Source organism: Copidosoma floridanum, unplaced genomic scaffold, assembly GCF_036245765.1.
Source record: "Copidosoma floridanum isolate Cflo_tuat_1 unplaced genomic scaffold, Cflo_Japanese_pri ptg000028l, whole genome shotgun sequence".
NCBI classification, from domain to species: Eukaryota; Metazoa; Arthropoda; class Insecta; order Hymenoptera; family Encyrtidae; genus Copidosoma; species Copidosoma floridanum.
This window is the reverse complement of record NW_028321905.1, coordinates 6,267,927-6,286,292: the sequence shown is the minus strand read 5'-3', so window position 1 is coordinate 6,286,292 and position 18,366 is coordinate 6,267,927. Positions and strand designations below refer to the sequence as shown.

Here is an 18,366-nt window from a genome sequence, read left to right as displayed (position 1 = left end):
GGCCCAAAAACTCGTGCGCAAATCCCAAGTTGCATTATCGGATCCTTTTAACACGTGCCGCAAAGCACCTGAAGTTCCTTATGTAAATAACATGTGAAAAAGCCCTTCAATTGTTTATACGTCCAAAAAGCTATTAAAATCATAAAATAAAATGATCGCAAGTATATATTTCCATATTTTTTTGTCTCCTAAATTCATTAAAACCATAGTTTTTTCACTGTTCCTTGGAGGAAAAAAGTTATGAGCGAAAAACTGCGAAAATTGCTAAAATAAGCGAGAAAAATCGTGTAAAGAGAATAGAATATTCTGTATGGTGATTGTACTTGACTCGATGGAGTATTAAATATATTTTTTATGAAAATTAAACGTGCATACCTGTAATTTAACGTTGGGTAGAGGTCTCTAAAGCCTCCTGAATCGGAGCTATGATCATTTCAAGTTATGCGCAAATCTCAGGTCGTTAGCTGGTGAAAGACTACTTTTTGATATTTTCAGCTTCAGTAAACAATTTATATTGAACAATCAATTTTTATACTATAGTTCCCTTAATAATCTGCATGACTTGCAAAGCTTCATTATCACATGAAATGCTTAATTTGTCCAGGGCCCTTTCCACAATGGACCCTGTGCTGCGCAGAGCAGCGCATGTGTTGTGCTGTATTGCGCTGTTCGGAATGACTTTCGTGACGTTACGCAATGCAATTGTTATCGAGCGTGACATTATAAAACGCATGGAACAGGGTGGACTTATGGACTCTGTGCAGCACAGGGTCATCCATTGTAGAAAGAGCCCAGGGGTAGTAATTTCAAAGGTTAGGTTAGCTACGCTGCCGCGCATTGAGCAGAAGCTTTAAGCAAAATAGTAGCTTGATGTTTCTTTCACATCGTATTGCTTGCATAAAATTATAAAGATAAAATTGTATATAATATTATTTCTGAACTATTAATGAAGTTAATTTTTTGTGTAATAAATTAAATTATATTTTTCAGCAGTAATTTAAATATATAGTGAGAATGGCATACGATTTACGAGAGCGAGTGAATTATCTTGGATTTATAACTAATTAAATAGTTGTCAACAGTAGATTACCGTCGATCAAACAAGTTCTTGCTGTCTCATTATATAATATTAGAAGATTGAAAAACAATTTAAACGATAGCGCACAATTAGCAATAGAAGAGTGTATTATTTTTTGGAAAAAAGCTCGTATCCCGACTCAAGAACTGCATAAATGTGTTAAAAAAATCAAGGCTGAATACGAGAGATGGAGAAATATCCAGAAGAGTGCTTTACGTCAATCCGACAGGCAAAAGAAAAATGAAGAAGCTTATTTAGCCAGTATAAACAAATTATTCGACATTGCCAAACAAGATGTTCTGACGACCATGAAAGATGAATCTGATAAAGAGTTTTTAATACAGCAAAGAGGTTAATCTCTATGCATGATTTTAAGGCTACATAAAAGGTAATTAATAAATCAAGAAGTAAAGATTTTCACTCTTGAAAAAAGACTTTGAAGAGTGAAAATGAGCTCATCGAAGCCCTATTCGATGATTTTTAAAGGATAACTCCAAATCTCAACTTGTATTATAACTAGAGAGCTAAAAATTAATATACACATGTATTTTAATAAAACCAAGGTACCTGTAAAATTTTATCCTCCTACCTACCATACAATCTGAGATCTGGAATACCCCAACAAATCACCGAATAAGGCTTCGATGAGCTCATTTTCATACATAGACTAAGGAATCCATTCTCTAAGTAAATTATTGGCATTTTATGCTCAGTCTTTTTCAAAATTATTTCTTAATCATTTGTCAATGTGAATTTTTGACTGTTGGTCTTGAAATATGTATGAAATGTTTTAAGAAAAGCAAATCAATCTAAACATTTATTCTTAAACACATATAAAAAGCTGGAATAAAATTACTTTTCACTCTTTATAATAAAAAAAAAATTATACATAAACTCTCAATAATATTTTATAAAACCTAAAAGTATTTGAATAGAATTAAAATTTTTGAAGTCTGAAAGAAAATTTTGATTTAAAAGTATGATTTTTCAAGTATTATTTTCACTAATAAATCTGTCTATTTACAGAGACAATCTTCAAATGATCTTTTTCGTACAAATCTCACTTTAAAATCAATACTTTGACCAAATATTATTGATAATCAATTATTTATTTAAAATCATAATTTTCAGAAGAATCATCAGATGCTACAGAGGAAACAGTGGAAGGATCATCACACATGGAAATTGACTGTGAAGTTTTAAATTTGGAACATCCTGTAGCTGTATCTCATGATTATGATCAAAACCCACAATTAAAAAAAGACGAGGATACGTTTGCGTTCGCTACGAAAGGTCTAAATTTCTATTACTTGGTTTTGATCAATTAACTATCAGTTACTTTAACAAATTGAACTTATTTATTATTTTACTGCTATTTGTAAAGTTTATGCATTTCCTTAAATTAAAATTGAAAGTTTCATATTTCTTAAATTTTAGAGGAACTTAATGAGTTGATAGGACCGGAGTCAGAATCTCAGCCTTCTCATAACACACCTCCACCGAAAAGAAGAGGTAAAGAATTTGTAGTTACCTTAAGACTTGCGAACGTATTAGACAAATGCAAAATAAGCAAACGAGATGCAATGCACTTATTGATGGCCTTTGCAGAAGCTCTGAAAATTGATACTCGTAATTTAGTTCTTAATACTACATCAATTCATGAAGCTCGACAAACGTATCACAAAAAACGATACGAGTCAATAAAAGAGTATGTTCCCCAACTATTTTCTAACACAGCAAATATAATACACTGGGATGGAAAACTACTTGCAGGCCTCGCGTGAACAGAAATCGTCGATATGTTAGCGATTATAATAACAAATAATACAGAAGAGCAGCTATTAGGAGTACCTGTGATTGAATCAAGTACTGGACGAAACCAAGGTCAAGCTGTATTCGATACTCTAATTGACTGGTCTCTACAAGACAACATTCAAGCCTTATGCTGTGACTCTACAGCGAGTAATACTGGTCGCGTGAATGGTGCTTGCATAATATTGGAGCAATTAATGGATAAAGAGCTTTTTTATTTTATCTGCAGGCACCATATCTATGAATTGATTTTGAGATGTGTTTTTGAGGAAAAATTTGGAAAAACTTCGGGGCCAGACACTCCTATTTTTAAGAGCTTTCAAAATTTTTGGAAAACGGCTGATCAAAACGAATACGATACAGGGATCTCCGATATTTTCGTTAAAAAATCTGTTCAAGATGTTGAAGAGAGAATTTTAAATTATTCCTTAAAACTGTCAAAAATTAAACAAATTCGAAGTGATTACCAAGAATTTCTGGAAGTAGTAATTGTCTTTCTTGGTGGTGAATTATCAAAAAATTATAAGTTTCGTCCTCCCGGTCCAATACATCACGCTAGATGGATGGCAAAAGCTATCTACTGTCTCAAAATTTTCATTTTTCGGAAAAAATTTTTGCTTAATGAAGACGATTACACAAAATGTAGAGATATTTCTATATTTATCATAAGAACTTACGTTCAAGCTTGGTTTGAAGCGCCAATTGCTGCCAAGGCACCAAATCAAGATATAAATTTTTTAAAAAGTTTATATTATTATGGAAATAATGATAAACAAATACCTAAGAATACTGTGAAAAAATTCATCAAACATTTGTGGTACTTGTCTCCAGAAACGGCAGCTCTTTCATTTTTTGATTCTGACATTTCAATCGAAGAAAAACGTAAAATGGTCGATGCTTTAAAGTCAGACAGCAGTAAATTTGTCTCTAAAAAACGTGTTTTAGCAGATGAAAAATCTGTGCATAACTTGATTAAATCAAGTGTCTGTGATTTTTTGTGCAAAGATTCATTGAAATTTTTTGAGCGATTTAACATTGACTCATCATTTTTGTTAAAAGATCCATCAAAATGGAGTAAAGAAAGAAAATACGTAAATGGTTTGAAAATTGTTGAAAATTTAAGAGTCGTGAATGATGTTGCAGAAAGAGAAGTCAAATTGATGACGGATTTTAACAAAATATTTACAAAAGATGAGCAACAACGACAGTATCTGATGACCATAGTAAAAGACTATCGCAGTTTTTTCCCAACCTGTAACAAAACTTCTTTAAATATTAATTACGAATAAAACATTTTTTCTATTTTGAAATCATAATAAATTTTTTTTTAAACCTTATTTTCAGTCAAATTATTCATTCTTTCACGTCAAACTTAAAACTGATATAAAATGTGCATATCAGCGTAATAAATTTACCATTTTATTTATTGCTGTGTAAAAGATTTGCTTAAGCTGTATAAAAGATTTAAATAATAAAAATGAAGATTCACAATAATACTAGTACAATCCTTTAATTTACCTTCTCAATAAGTTATGCAGAAGACAAACATTCGGAGAAACTAATGTTTGAAAATTAAAGCTAAAAATATCAAAAAATGGCCTTTCACCAGCTAACGACCTGAGATTTGCGCATAACTTGAAATGATCATAGCTCCGATTCAGGAGGCTTTAGAGACCTCTACCCAACGATAAATTACAGGTATGCACGTTTAATTTTCATAAAAAATATATTTAATACTCCATCGAGTCAAGTACAATCATCATACAGAATATTCTATTCTCTTTACACGATTTTTCTCGCTTATTTTAGCAATTTTCGCAGTTTTTCGCTCATAACTTTTTTCCTCCAAGGAACAGTGAAAAAATTATGGTTTTAATGAATTTAGGAGACAAAAAAATATGAAAATATATACTTGCGATCATTTTATTTCATGATTTTAATAGCTTTTTGGACGTATAAACAATTGAAGGGCTTTTTCACATGTTATTCACATAAGGAACTTCAGGTGCTTTGCGGCACATGTTAAAAGGATCCGATAATGCAACTTGGGATTCGCGCACGAGTTTTTGGGCCTATAGAAGCGATTTCTGCCCGGCACTCATTAAAAAGTCGAAAAAAAAATGCTAACGACCACCCTAATGTGCACTGTCAACTACGTGCAAAAAGCTAAAAAATATATGCGCATGGATCATCAGTGAATATATATAATCGATAGTGCGCAGAGGATAGCGCAGATTACAGCAGTGGATTATCTGCAGGTTATCTATAAAAGGTGATAACGTGTAAGGAAGCATATTCCTTCTCCAGAAAATCTGCGGGACGCCAAGGACCCTGAGGATGACCTAGCCAAGTGACGTTTCAGGATAGGCATAGCATTTATGACTAATTCTTTGCAGCTGTCGTAATACTTTGCACTAGCTTAACAATGTATCGGTAGATGCAAATTTATGTGCGGTAAAATTTAAAATTACTTCATTCAGAGTTTGGTAAGAATTAGGATTGAAAATATATTCCATTTTTGCATCCTACCGTAAAGTTATAATAGTCTCTGAGTAATTCAAATCGTTTAAAATAGAACAGATAAAATCGTTCGCTAATATAGAGTTGTATTCATTATTCTAATCAATATAAGTCAAAGACGTAGTAATTAAAAACACGATTTCCTTATTTCAATAAAATTGAGTTATTATGAAAAATAAAAGAATCAAGTGTACTTATTTACTTAAACCTACCCCTTCATAAGTAAATGCGAGTCCTTATATTATTTAAAGCTGATGCATTTATTTATGAGTTGATTATGCTATTAAGTTTACAATTTAATCAGTATAAGAATCTCATTTTACTTTATCTAATGTCAAGTTTTCAATCATCTAAGAAATTGATTTGTATAAATAAAAATTAAATTGCAATGTATAAGAACTTTATTTTTACCCAAACAGACATAAATAAATTTATTGAGAATAAAAGAGAATAACCTCAACACATGAAAATTTAAAAACATAAACAAATTAGTCTAAGCTTCTTTTCCATGAAGGCAAAAATCAGTAAGACAATAAACATACATAATCACTATAGATATTGCAAGGATTGAGAGATTATTCAATAAGATTATTTAAATTTGATGACAGCTATTTTGAGATCATTTTATTCCGAGAATTGGCAACCCAAGGGACTTTGCTGTCTCTTACTAAGCTTCCCCAGTACAAATAACATTCTTAGCGGTTCTTTAAACACCGCCAACTCGTCAAGGTTATACTTAAAGAAAAGGAGAATCTAGTATACTATCACAACATAGCATTGAATTTGCACATAGTTTCAATTATTATAAGATAAAAATTTTTGACATAGAACAAAATTACTGAAAACATCTTTTTCTAAAATATAAAATATATGTTACTTTAATAGTAATATTAATAGACAACAGGCTACAGAGAAATTAAAGTCCTCTGTTAAATCATTTAGAAAAGGAGACTTATTTGATCCACATGATTTGGCAGGCCACTTTAATTTATAATATTAGAAACACATGAACTGTTTATATTCTTCTCACTAGGAACTGCTTGCGATTATAATTTAATTGTATCGCATACTTATATCATTTGTGGATGTGCAAAGTATAAAAGCAGCTTAACATGAAATTTTGACTACATTACGATTTTACATCCCTTTCTTATAAGTCAGAGGTATGTTGTACACCCAATTTAACTCAGGTTTATTGAAATTTCAGCATTGAAATTTGTATTGTAAAAAATATTTTTTATTACTAATAGCTTTCTGTACCGAATGAGGGAAAAACGTTGTCAAAACAGCCGAAATGTATTTGTTTTTTTTTTTCCAATGATTACAAAAACTGGAAACTATTACTGGTGCACGTTGTTTCTAATTATTGAGCAACTCTCATTGAACGTTTTAATTTATTAGCACTTTTTGTTTAGCTTCGAATTTAGTATATGGTAAAACCATTTTATGAGGACCAGAATTCTAATAAGTTGAATAAAGAAGATTTAATTATATAAAATAAGTCTTTTATGATTTTACGAAAACGATTTAAGAATGTACAATAAGACGTACATAAATAAATTTTACAAAAATTTTCTGAAGAAGCAAATTGATATTTCAATTTAAAACTCTCTGTTTGAAAAAAAAGTAATCAGAGCATGATCGTAAGAAAAGTTATTAAATAACCAAAATGTTGGTAATATATTAAAATGTTGATATTCATTTTTAAAACAAGAAATTAAAAAATTAGCGTTCCGGAGTAAAAAAAAGCAAAAATACGTCCAATGTTTCAAAAAATTTAAAAACAATGGATACTTTAGCAAAAACTTATGACCATCATTCTAAACAAACTAACAGTGGTTTACTTTAAAAAAAAAAACTCATTAATGTACTTGAAAATACGTAATTTATTTATTTATTTTTTTTTTTTTCATTGTTCATCATCGCCCGCAGGCTCTGATATGGCTTTTTTTACACAAGAATAGTGTTTTTTAGCCATCGGTGCATCTGAGTTATGACCTGGGTTAAATATGTATAAACATCTCGACCAACTTATGATCACGATGTCGAAGCAAAAGAGGAACAGTTAATCGACTCTCGAGAATCAAGAGCACAGGCGAAACGGCAAGACTTGAATGGTCACCAGACAGTCACCCATTCAAGTAATAACCACGCCAAATACAGCTTAACCTCGGAGATCAACGGAACTGCAACTCTTTTTTTAACAATAATTATTGTTAAACACTTGAGTACGTAAAAGTTGAAAAAAATAATGACCTTCTTTCTATACATATGATTCTGTTGTTTTTTGGTTGAAAATGCAATACCTTTTACTTTTAGTATCCATCTACACTTTTCTACTGAGTATTATCTAGAAATAATAATTACAACGGTATTAACATTCTAAAAAGTCTATGAATACGGAAAAATTTTGTACATTTACATACTTTTTTTTAAAAAACAATACATTATAATTTATAGATCATTATTCTTAAAAGTTGAATTCAACGGCATATTGTAATATATGAGAAGAATACGTTAAATAAAATCCTAATTTTGTTGTAAGTTTATTTTGTTCAATAATAATGTTTTTTATGGCTGTAATGTCATCACACACGTATGACTGACTTTTTACTTTAGATCTTGAAAATAATAGGATTTACCTGGCAATTTCAACCTTGTTATTTAAAATTAAAATTTTTTTTTTTTGCAATGCATTTGTATTTTAAGTTGCAAAACCAAACAGTTTATAATACAATTCAATTAATCATAAAAATTCTTCATTATCAAATAACCACTGCTTGGTGGATTTTTCTGTACTAACTTAAATGAGGTCACTCAACATTATTTTACTTTTGCAACAACAGATATAATTTTTCTCGTTTATAATAAGCTGCAGAATTACAAAAATATTTTATGTTTATCTACGTTTATTATTTAACACCATTATTAAGTTGACACACGGAAGAAATTCTTGAACGTACTAAGCCTAACTACGCGTGCTAGAGAAGTTCAAATCACTTTGAACCCCTTCTGTACAAGTATACAAGCTGCCTTGACTCAAAGATCGAGTCACGTGAGTTCAAAACAGTGTTTAACTGAAACTGCACAACTATGCTCAACGCGCAGCCTGTAGTTTGGGATTGTACAGTACGGCATAGCATTGAGCTACAGAAGCCTGAGAAAGGGGGCTATGCAAGCCCAACGATTGTGCTCTCACATCACAATGTCCAAGCTCAGCAAGCTCAGTGCTCCTACGAGTTCTCTCACACCCAATTTCAAGCTATTAGCAGACAACTTTTGGGCTTCGATGAATGGATACACCCAAGGCCTCATAACGTGCACTCAGTGTTTTTTTACAACCTCCATACCAGCAGATGTAACCACCAGCTAAAAGCACCGCCTCTTTACAGCCAGCATACATTCAATTAACCATAGTTTATCATGTAAGTAAGATTTTTTTAAAGTATAAGCTAACAGTATGAAATTAAATTTTATACATCGTGCGTTTTGACTGGAAGTATTATACTTTTTGTCAATAGTATATTTTTGTTTGCAATCGCTGAGCCCCACATTTATAAGATTCTTAACTCTGATGAAATACAGAACGGTAGCAGCTTTGTCAAGGTTTTCATGTAACACATAGATAGCAAATAAATACTGTATTCAGGAGACTACGATAACTTGGGCGCTGCGTTATATATAGATATACAGGATTATTCGATAGTAAGAGACATAAGTCTGCTGTGCCCAAGTTGTCGCACTCGTGCGAGTGCATCAGTTAGAAAATTCTATGCATGCGCTTGAATATTGCATCAAATTTTCGAAAGAGTATGCTTATAAAGGTACATTGCACATCTCTGTTATTGTAGGAAGAGGCTTTTGATGTATCTCTTGCTGCTTATCTATACTTTTTGCATACTAATAATTTGAAAAAATATTTCAACAGTTATAAACCTAACTTGTTGGCACTTTAAGGAGGCTCCCTCGTGCAGAAATTCCGACCCTCGTCGTAAGTCTCGAATTTTTTCGCAAACTAAGGTGTAATTGGCATCATTGGCACAAGAGCACACAGACTAACCTGTAGAAATACAATGATTTGATCAATTTTCCATAGAATATCTCGAAATTTTCTAGGGTAACACTTACTTTGCTAGGCGTCATTTGAAAGAGGAGGTTATTTTTCACAAAACGTGTGTGCTCTTATTACGGAAACTGTTTATTTATTCGAGTTTTTAAGTTGTTTTCATTGCGTGTACGAGCTCCACCATAAGAATACATGTTGGAAAGCGCTACATTATATTAATATCTTAAATTTTTTTAGAGTAAGTGATATAAATAATGATATCATTGGATTCAGTAGATTTTTAACTATTAAATTCATCTGATCTTGATTCGAGAACTGTCACGAGGAAGCCTCCTTAAGATTTCATTAAATTGAGTTTTTAAATATTGCATTTTAATGTATGTAATCAAGATAGTTCACATCAAATACTGTACGGTAATTGTTGCAATTTTGTTTCATTATACACCTTTTTCATAATAGCCATCCTTTTTTCTAACATCAGATACACTAGTTTTATTTGTCCTCAAGATAAATAACAACAATCAATACTCAGGTGGTAATGTAAATCATATGATTCTTTTAACTGAGAAAAACGGGTGGATAGGTAAATTCTTACTTTTAAACAATACATATTATCATTCTGATTCTTATCAAGTTATTGCTCACTAATTTTTTAAAATATATGCTTCTAATGTTTGGAAAATGCATTGTACATTATCAATCAGCATCTACCAAGTTTGTCTGTAACTGCATCTCTTTCTACATTACATATTTTTGGATTAAAACAAGAGGCTATTACTTATCATACTATTTCAAGTTTGCCTATATCAAATGATCTAAATGAAGACCTTACAGAATTGCAGCCAGTTTAGTAGAAAGCCAAAACTACAGAAGAACCGTCACAGACAATTGAACAGGTTGTGAATAAAAGTGGAGCTGATTCAGGCTCAGCAATTATTAAAAGTAAAAAAGATGGAGGGCTGCAGAAACTAAATGTTTTATTTACCTTAAATGTATACTGGTTTGTATGTATTTTTTTACAGAACAATTAGATACGAGTAACGAGTTTTTAAAGAAGTTTTACTCTGTAAACAATTCATCTTTTTTTTATTTGCTGAAGTCAACAACTGGCAAACTAGATTTAGCAACGTACCACTTAGATGTCCTCAAACCACTGTAATTTTCTAAATTTGACAAATTCATCCCCAAAGTCGCTGAATTATTTGTAGATCAAGAGTACGTAAAAGATCATTATAAGTAATCAAATTTTTTTCTTAATTCATAAGTTGCCTAATTTTTAATTCAAAATTTATAAAAAATTATCCAAGTTTTCACAGACCAGATTTCTTGGAACTGAACACTCACTCAGCTTCAACAGCTATTCTCACAAAGATAACTAGAGGAATGGTATTCCCTGAGAACCTCTGAAAGATGTACCAAAGGTGCTTTGTTTAATTCATACATATATTACCTATAAGATGCAATTGATTTAGGCATCTTCCAAGGTTCTCTTGAACAAAATAAAAAGAAAGGTAAAATAATTCAATGCAATAAACCTTTTCTATGCTGCACGAAATCTAATTAGGTTGACGATCGTTGTAGAAGGATCTGAAGAAATTGTTGAAACATGGGACACCATTCATATTCATGATGACTTTCTGGCTAAATATGCAGCCTCCATAGATGAGCGAAGACTAATATTTAAACGTTCAACAATTCAAGAAATATTCGACTTGAACCCATGGTTAAAATGACTTCATGTAAAAATGACCTTTGCAAATTATTCATAATTTTGTAAGAATCTTAATAGATCGTAAATAACTTTAAAGCGGCTCATGCTCTACTAGATAAATTATTTAAGACAGCGTAGAAATCTGTAGCCAATGCAATTGTAAATTTTGCAAATGAAAAGAAAAAATTTGGAGATTCAGACTCTTATAGAATGCAAGGCTACTACGACTAATGGTTTGAATTACTACAAAATATTCATCCACCGCAAGCATTTCTTAAGAATACACTATTTTATTTTCTCCTAAATATCTTAGCTTTCTTGAACTTATTGAAGTTATACTTTTACAGGCGCGTTATGCGTGGGGATAAATCACCGATTACAGATTTTGACCTTGAGAAAAAGTGTGATGGAAGTGGATTTTGTTTGATTCTCCCTCTTCGCCCCACCCCTCGTGACATACTTCCGGTTTCCTCTACACTACATGATGCCACATCACATCACCATGCCACATATTTTAAATTTTATAAATTTTGTTTCTTTTTCCTTTAACCAGTTCTATAAAAACAAAAAAACAAAAAAAAAAAAAAAAAGTTTCCAAAGAGATTTGAGCCCAGACATCTTACTTTCTGGCCACAGCCCTTACCTACTCTACTGTGAGGGGGCCCAACATAGGAAAATCAGTTACTTTATCTTATCTTACAGTTTATGACTTATTTATAACAGAAATTTCTATTTAATGTACAATAATTTATTTGGTTTCGTTACAAATTGAATAAATAAACAACTTACGTAATAAAATAGTTAAAAAAGAATTTTTTTTTTTAAACTTGGCAATTATTATATTTAAGCATAGCACCCTTCCAATTGATTAATAAATATTGATTCCTGCGTATTAAACTTGTTACTTTTGAAATTAATAAATAGTTGTTTATACACTTCTTTCATATTTTTTCGAAATTTTCAAAAATTAAAAAAAAATTTTTTGTACTGCACGAATAAAATAATTAATTTTTATTGTATTTCATTCTTTTGAAAATTTTTTATTCTTGATTTAAGTGATATTTTGATTTAAGGGCGTTCTTCACATAGTTTTTGGGGGAAAGTTCAGAGAAATGACAGGAACACTAATGTGTAGAGTAAAGCTAGCAATTCGTTTTCTTACGTGGATGAACTCATATACATGCTTTCATGCACACCTTATCCCCTCTTTCTTAATTTATTCAAAATTTTAATTGTGGGTCTATTTAAAAATTCGATAGGTTTTTCTAAAAGTAATCTTCTGTATCCAAAAAATTAGGAGATTCCTACAAATCATACAAATGACATTTAATGTAATTTTTTCATATGGTTGCATGTTAAATATTCTTTTTTTTAATGTATCATGTATGAAATAATGATACAGTCAAACGTGCTGCAATGTTCGTAGGTAGTTTTTATGATATTTCAATATACGTTTGACGTTTAAATAATATCTGTCAAAAAAATCTATGTGTGATCAACGTCTTGAAGGGACATTCACTGGCATGTAATACTACCCTATTAAAGAAAACTGTACTACAGGATGATTTTTCTCAATTTTCTGTATACAATTCAATTATATTTTGGGTATGAAATATGGACGAGAAATGAGTGTGGGATTGTACGTGATAGATGTGAGCGTGACGTTACAGATGTAATCAGCCTAGGCAGTAGAATGTTGTTCTAAAATCACCGAGAAATTCGATGAAAGTGGGCAGCCTTGGATTGGCCAGCCTAAATATAATTTTTATTGTATTGTGCCTTAATATATTGTTTATTATCATTAACTTATTACGTATTAGTTAAAATCACACCCAATCAACGTAGGTATCCTCATTCCCACGATAGTTGCACCACCTTCGTACACAATATTGTTTTATAGAAGGTATTGTTATACTCAAAATTGTATTGTTTGCCATATCATTTCACAGAAGTATAACTTCATAGTTGGGTAGCCAAGTACCTACTGTCCACTGGTTTCTGATTAGATTATTATGTCCACTGCCGAGAAAAGTTCTTCATTTGAAAAAATAACTTACGCTTAGTCAAATGGAGCTATTTGATTCTTTTATTTTTTATAAGATGGTAACAAAAAATTTTAAAAACTTTTATACTTTGATTGATAAACTAAATATTTGTCAACTATAATACATTAACAAAAATGTTGCATTTATATAGGATATAAGGAATTTATAATTTATTGAAATATTTCTGTCAATTAATACTCACTAACACGAGAAATATTAAAAAACACCTGATACAGCGGTTCACCCATACACAGTTGTTTGTGGACCTATGACAGAAAATGATTCTGTGTATATAGTTATAAAACAGAAGACTAAGTTTTAAGTTAATTTTTTGTGCCTTGCAGTTAAGTACCATTACAAATTAGTGAAAGTATGTGGATCAAGGCACATTAAGTTATATAAAAACATTTTTTAGTTCTTAAATTATTAAGAGTACGCACTTCACGATGATGTACCCTTTTTAAATACAGTTAAGGTTTTTATTTGAAAACGTATGATAACCCACAGATACTTCGTAATGTGGTTGAGGAATTGATAGACACTTTTAGTAGCTTTATTTCAGATACCCTTATTTTATTACTAATAAAAAAAATTAGGCATGAGTTGAATGCGCTTGCAATAAAAAGTTTGTTGACAAAACCAAAAACATTTTATTTATGTAAAAATCTATATTTACAGAGTGTTCAACAAAATTTTAGCGTTTTCAAATGTTTAAGAAATACTGTGATTATATCCACCCTGAAGAGATCAAAATTAGTGGTGTTGTAGAAAAAAAAAAAAAAATTTCAGTAGATGGACGCTTACGCTACTTACATACCCATAAAAACCACTTTAAAATATTTTTTAGGAATCCTAGGACTTTTCGATGAAATTTTTACTTATATCCCATATTTAGAAAGCAAAAATAAAGTTGTAACAAATTTGATGCAAGCTTAGTTGTGGATTATTAAGTACAAATCCGTTGATAAACTTGTTTTACCTTTGCTGTTCTCCTTAGATGATTTTGAAATAGGCAATAAACTAGGAAGTCATAGAGGTGGAAACAAACTTGGGGCTTGATGTATTATTTGCCCATTTTTACCCTCCAAATATGTTGCAAAATAAAATTACATGTTCTTAGCCATTTTATTTTACACAAGCGATAAGAAGAAATTCGGCAACATTGCAGTTTTTTCCAGATTTATAAAAGACATGTATTATCTAGGTGTATTAGGTAGGTGCTGAAGGAGTTGAGCTCAATATAAGTGAAAAAAACATTAGGTTCATTTTATATGTGTGTAAGCTACTGGTGATAACCTCGGTATGAACGAAGTTTGCGGTCTTGTATCTAGTTTCTCCAATACTCACTGTTGTAGAATTTGTAGAGTGGACTCCTTTCAAATCAAAAATATGATTGAAGAAGACATACAATTCCTGAGAAATTGAGAAAATTTTGCTAAAGATGTTAAAGAACGAAACATAACGACAGGAATTTTAAAATCATGCATTTTTAATAATTCATAAGTTTTTTCGGTAACACAGAACTTATGTTTAGATTATATGCACGATTTTGCCAAAGGAATTTCGTAATAAATATAAGTAAAGTATTAATCAACATAAGATCATGATAAACTAATAACTCTTGACAAATTGAAATAGTCGAATACGTTGTTTTGAATATGGAAAAAAAGAAAAACAGGCCTAGTAGTATATTTAAAGAAACAAAACCAAAAAATTAAAAACAGTTTTAGGACAAAATAAAAATTAAACAAAGTGCCATATTATTGGAGATTTAATAACATGTACAAATGAAAGCTGGTACTTACACTTAACTGTACGATGAATTTTCGGTATTTTATCTCCTCCAAAATACGTAGAAGCTGATATACATTGCGTAAAACGTTTATCAAGAAATCATCGTAAAATGTATAAAATTATTTTGTGATTTTACCATCAAAATGCACTCGGTTAATAACATATCTCGAGTGATGAAATATAATGGCTTACTTGTTTATTTTTGGAGTGTTATTAGAACGGAAAAACAAATATCTAAAAACAATGGGTGTAAGAACAAATTCCAAAAGAAACGTTCCATTGACAGTAGCAATAAGAAACCACCTTGGCTGTAATGGGGGCCTATCTAGTAGTGCATTATTCCTAGCTAGGCCCCCGTTACAGCCTAGGTACGATTTCTGACCAGGAATGTCATGTTTTTAAGTATTTAAGTATAATAGAGGATAAACCAGTCTTCAGAAGAGTTGACGAAAAAAATGACACTAATTTAAAATAATTTTATCCAAATATTAACAGTGCTATGACATATAAATTTGTAATAATTAATGATTAACAATATGAATGTGGAATAGTTTTACTCATAAAATTGAAAACGACGGCCCTTTCTTTTGTAGAATTAAAAAACTTACATAATAAATGATGATGCGTTTTTCTTCGTAATCAAGATAAATAATATTTACTTTTATTACCACTACTACGCATATAAAGCAGATTTTCATGGTGAATTAACCTTATTTTATGATGCAAAAACTTCACCGAAAATAGATCCGTGTCTATTATTTAAAATAGAGGATGAATCTTACGTTGCCACTAAATATGATATTTAGGCTACATAAAACAATAAGAAAGGAATGTAGCTTTAATAATATATTTATTTTATTCATTTTTTACTATACAAATGTTTGTGATTAGTAAAGTACCCCATCATTTTTTTTCTATTATGGGCGTAGAGGCTCGCTCGCATTTTGCGCCCTAGGACCGCACTTTGCACCCATGGGCAGTAAAGTGCTCTACCACTTCATGGTCCAAAGCAACTTGTGGGTGTAAGGTGTACCATTTGTACGCGCTAGTTGTACTTTGCACCTAAGATAGGTAACGTACTGTATTATTTTTTACTCGCTCAAATACTAAAAAAAAGTGTTACTTATTTTTAAAATGACTGTTTTGATTTTTCACGGTTAAAATATTATATTCAAGACCTAAGAGTCTTATACTATATTAACGAGTTACACAATGGTTAGACAAGCTTCAAGAAATTATTCACATGTATGGATGTATCTATACAAAAAATTGATTTTAACTTATTTTCCTAAATGCGTTTTATATAACCAACAGCTGTATTAATCGCAGCCTCGAAGTTATCTACTCTCGCTGAGCCTGTACATTGTGCTGTGAGAGCACACTCGTCGGGCTTGTATAGCCCCTTCCCTCAGGATTCTGCAGTTCGATGCTATGCCGTACTGTACAAGCCTAAACTACAGGCTACGTGGCGTGAATAGTTGTGCAGTCTCAGTTGAGTGCTGTTTTGAACTTGTGAGACTCGATATTTAAGTTAAGTCAGCTTGTACACTTGTACAGTAAGGGTTCAAAGCGATTTGAACTTTTCTGGCATTTAAAGTGGAACTCAGTACGTTTAAGAATACGTTCCGTGCATTTTCTACCTGTTGCATAAAATTCTTATGTATTCTGGGCAACGAAGACTATTATGAGATTCTATACAAAAAATAAATGAGATAAGAGATGGGGCTTCATTACAATAATAAAAATTATGTTGATCATAATGACCATAATAATATTGTTGTCATATAATAGTTAGTATTGCAAAAGTGATAATAATAATAATAACAATAATAATAACAAGAACGATAACCTGACATCCCATGTCATACACCTAAGACTTTTCCTTTCTGAGCATGTAGTTGAATTCTAACATTAAAAAGAGCGCATGGTCATCAATCCTTCAACATCGAACTATGTACCTGCTTCTGCAATTGCGTGACGTATAACTTACTTTTTTTGAAACAAGCTGCAGTTGTAAAACTCAAACTACGCATGCAATCTCTAAACAATTTTATACATCATCTTACAACATTAATTCTAACTACTACATCCGAAAATAAGAACAATCAACGATTTCAAAAGTCTTTACTGCGTATATCCATAAGAAATACGATACACAGTTCGGACAGCAACTTTTACATAAATCCCTGCATAAATGTAGAACCACGGCTGTGCTTGTGTCAATCAAGAGTAATTGGGTAAGAGTGAAGCTCTGATAAGTCGTCTCGATTCCCAACCTGACGTGTCCTCTTTAAATTTAAGACTATAAAAACTCCTTGCCCTTACCAATATTCACCTTTTACCTTTAGAAAGAAAGTTCTGATGCATCTTTGAGGTGCATGAAAAAACTAGTTTAGTGATAAAGAAACGCGTATTTCAGTCACATGTATGATTAAGTTTGGTAACTAACCTGTGTAAAATAAGCTCGAGCAACAGAAGCCATAACGGGCACCAAGCGTGCTTGTTAATAATATTACCTGTTCCAACGATCATGGGTTTAATTCCCGGTAGATGAAGATATTTTTTCCGAAACTGTTTTTAACAGAAAAAATTTTTATTTAGCCCTTGTTCTTTCGGGGTAGGTTTTTCGTGAACACTTCCTTCAAAGTAAATTCATGGTTCTATTGTTAACCCACAGGTCTCTGGGCCTGTGTAAATAAGAAACAAATTTGAAAATTAGAAACTAGCGCATTCGATGTGCCAGGTAGAAATCGCCAGCCTTACTGGCGAGAAGTGGTCCCACAAACATGGAGCTTCTTAAGAGATGCTAATTAGCCTGGATCCTATGCTTCAGCAGAGAGCGCTGAGTTACCTGGTGGGAAGTGTAAAATATGGAGTCCTTTCCAGAGATAGACTACATGGTGGCCAGTAGACCCGATGCACCATCAGTGCAGAAAGGGTCATCTTAACTGGTAAGGTGTTGCACAGGAGATATTCACACTGTGCCCATGGATTCAGGTATGATATCAGCATATAGGGTTGGAAATGGGTGCAGCAATACAAATTTACACATAGGTGGTGAGTGGGTGGCCCTGGCCATTATGCGAGTGGACTGTCACACTAATTTGGTAAAAAACAAAAGATAACGATAATAATAATGATAATAAACATGATGACAATAGCAATGATAATTATAATTTAAATAAAATATTGATATCACAATAATAAGAAAACCAATCATGGTTAAGATTATAATAAATATTATAAGGACAAAGCGAAAGATAATATAATTAATATTAATAGTGATGATTATAAAAATGATAATAAAATGCTAATGACAATGATGGTTTACATAATAATA

General features: G+C 31.5%; 2 protein-coding genes across 2 annotated transcripts in view; one reads left to right on the top strand and one right to left on the bottom strand.

Annotated features, from left to right (window-relative positions):
* Positions 1-18,366, bottom strand: part of jef (major facilitator superfamily domain-containing protein 6 jef) — a 467,956-nt gene that overhangs the window by 253,677 nt on the left and 195,913 nt on the right. The window lies entirely within an intron of this gene.
* LOC149373730 (uncharacterized) lies at positions 1,015-4,179 on the top strand. The gene is made up of 3 exons (XM_089595767.1): positions 1,015-1,429; positions 2,210-2,371; positions 2,516-4,179. The coding sequence occupies exon 3, from the start codon at positions 2,878-2,880 to the stop codon at positions 4,177-4,179; it is 1,302 nt and encodes a 433-aa protein (XP_089451893.1). The 5' UTR covers positions 1,015-1,429; positions 2,210-2,371; positions 2,516-2,877.

What these genes read in the sequence shown, in the direction of transcription:
- LOC149373730 (XM_089595767.1), top strand. Translation starts at nt 2,878, where the DNA reads ATGTTAGCGATTATAATAACAAATAATACAGAAGAGCAGCTATTAGGA.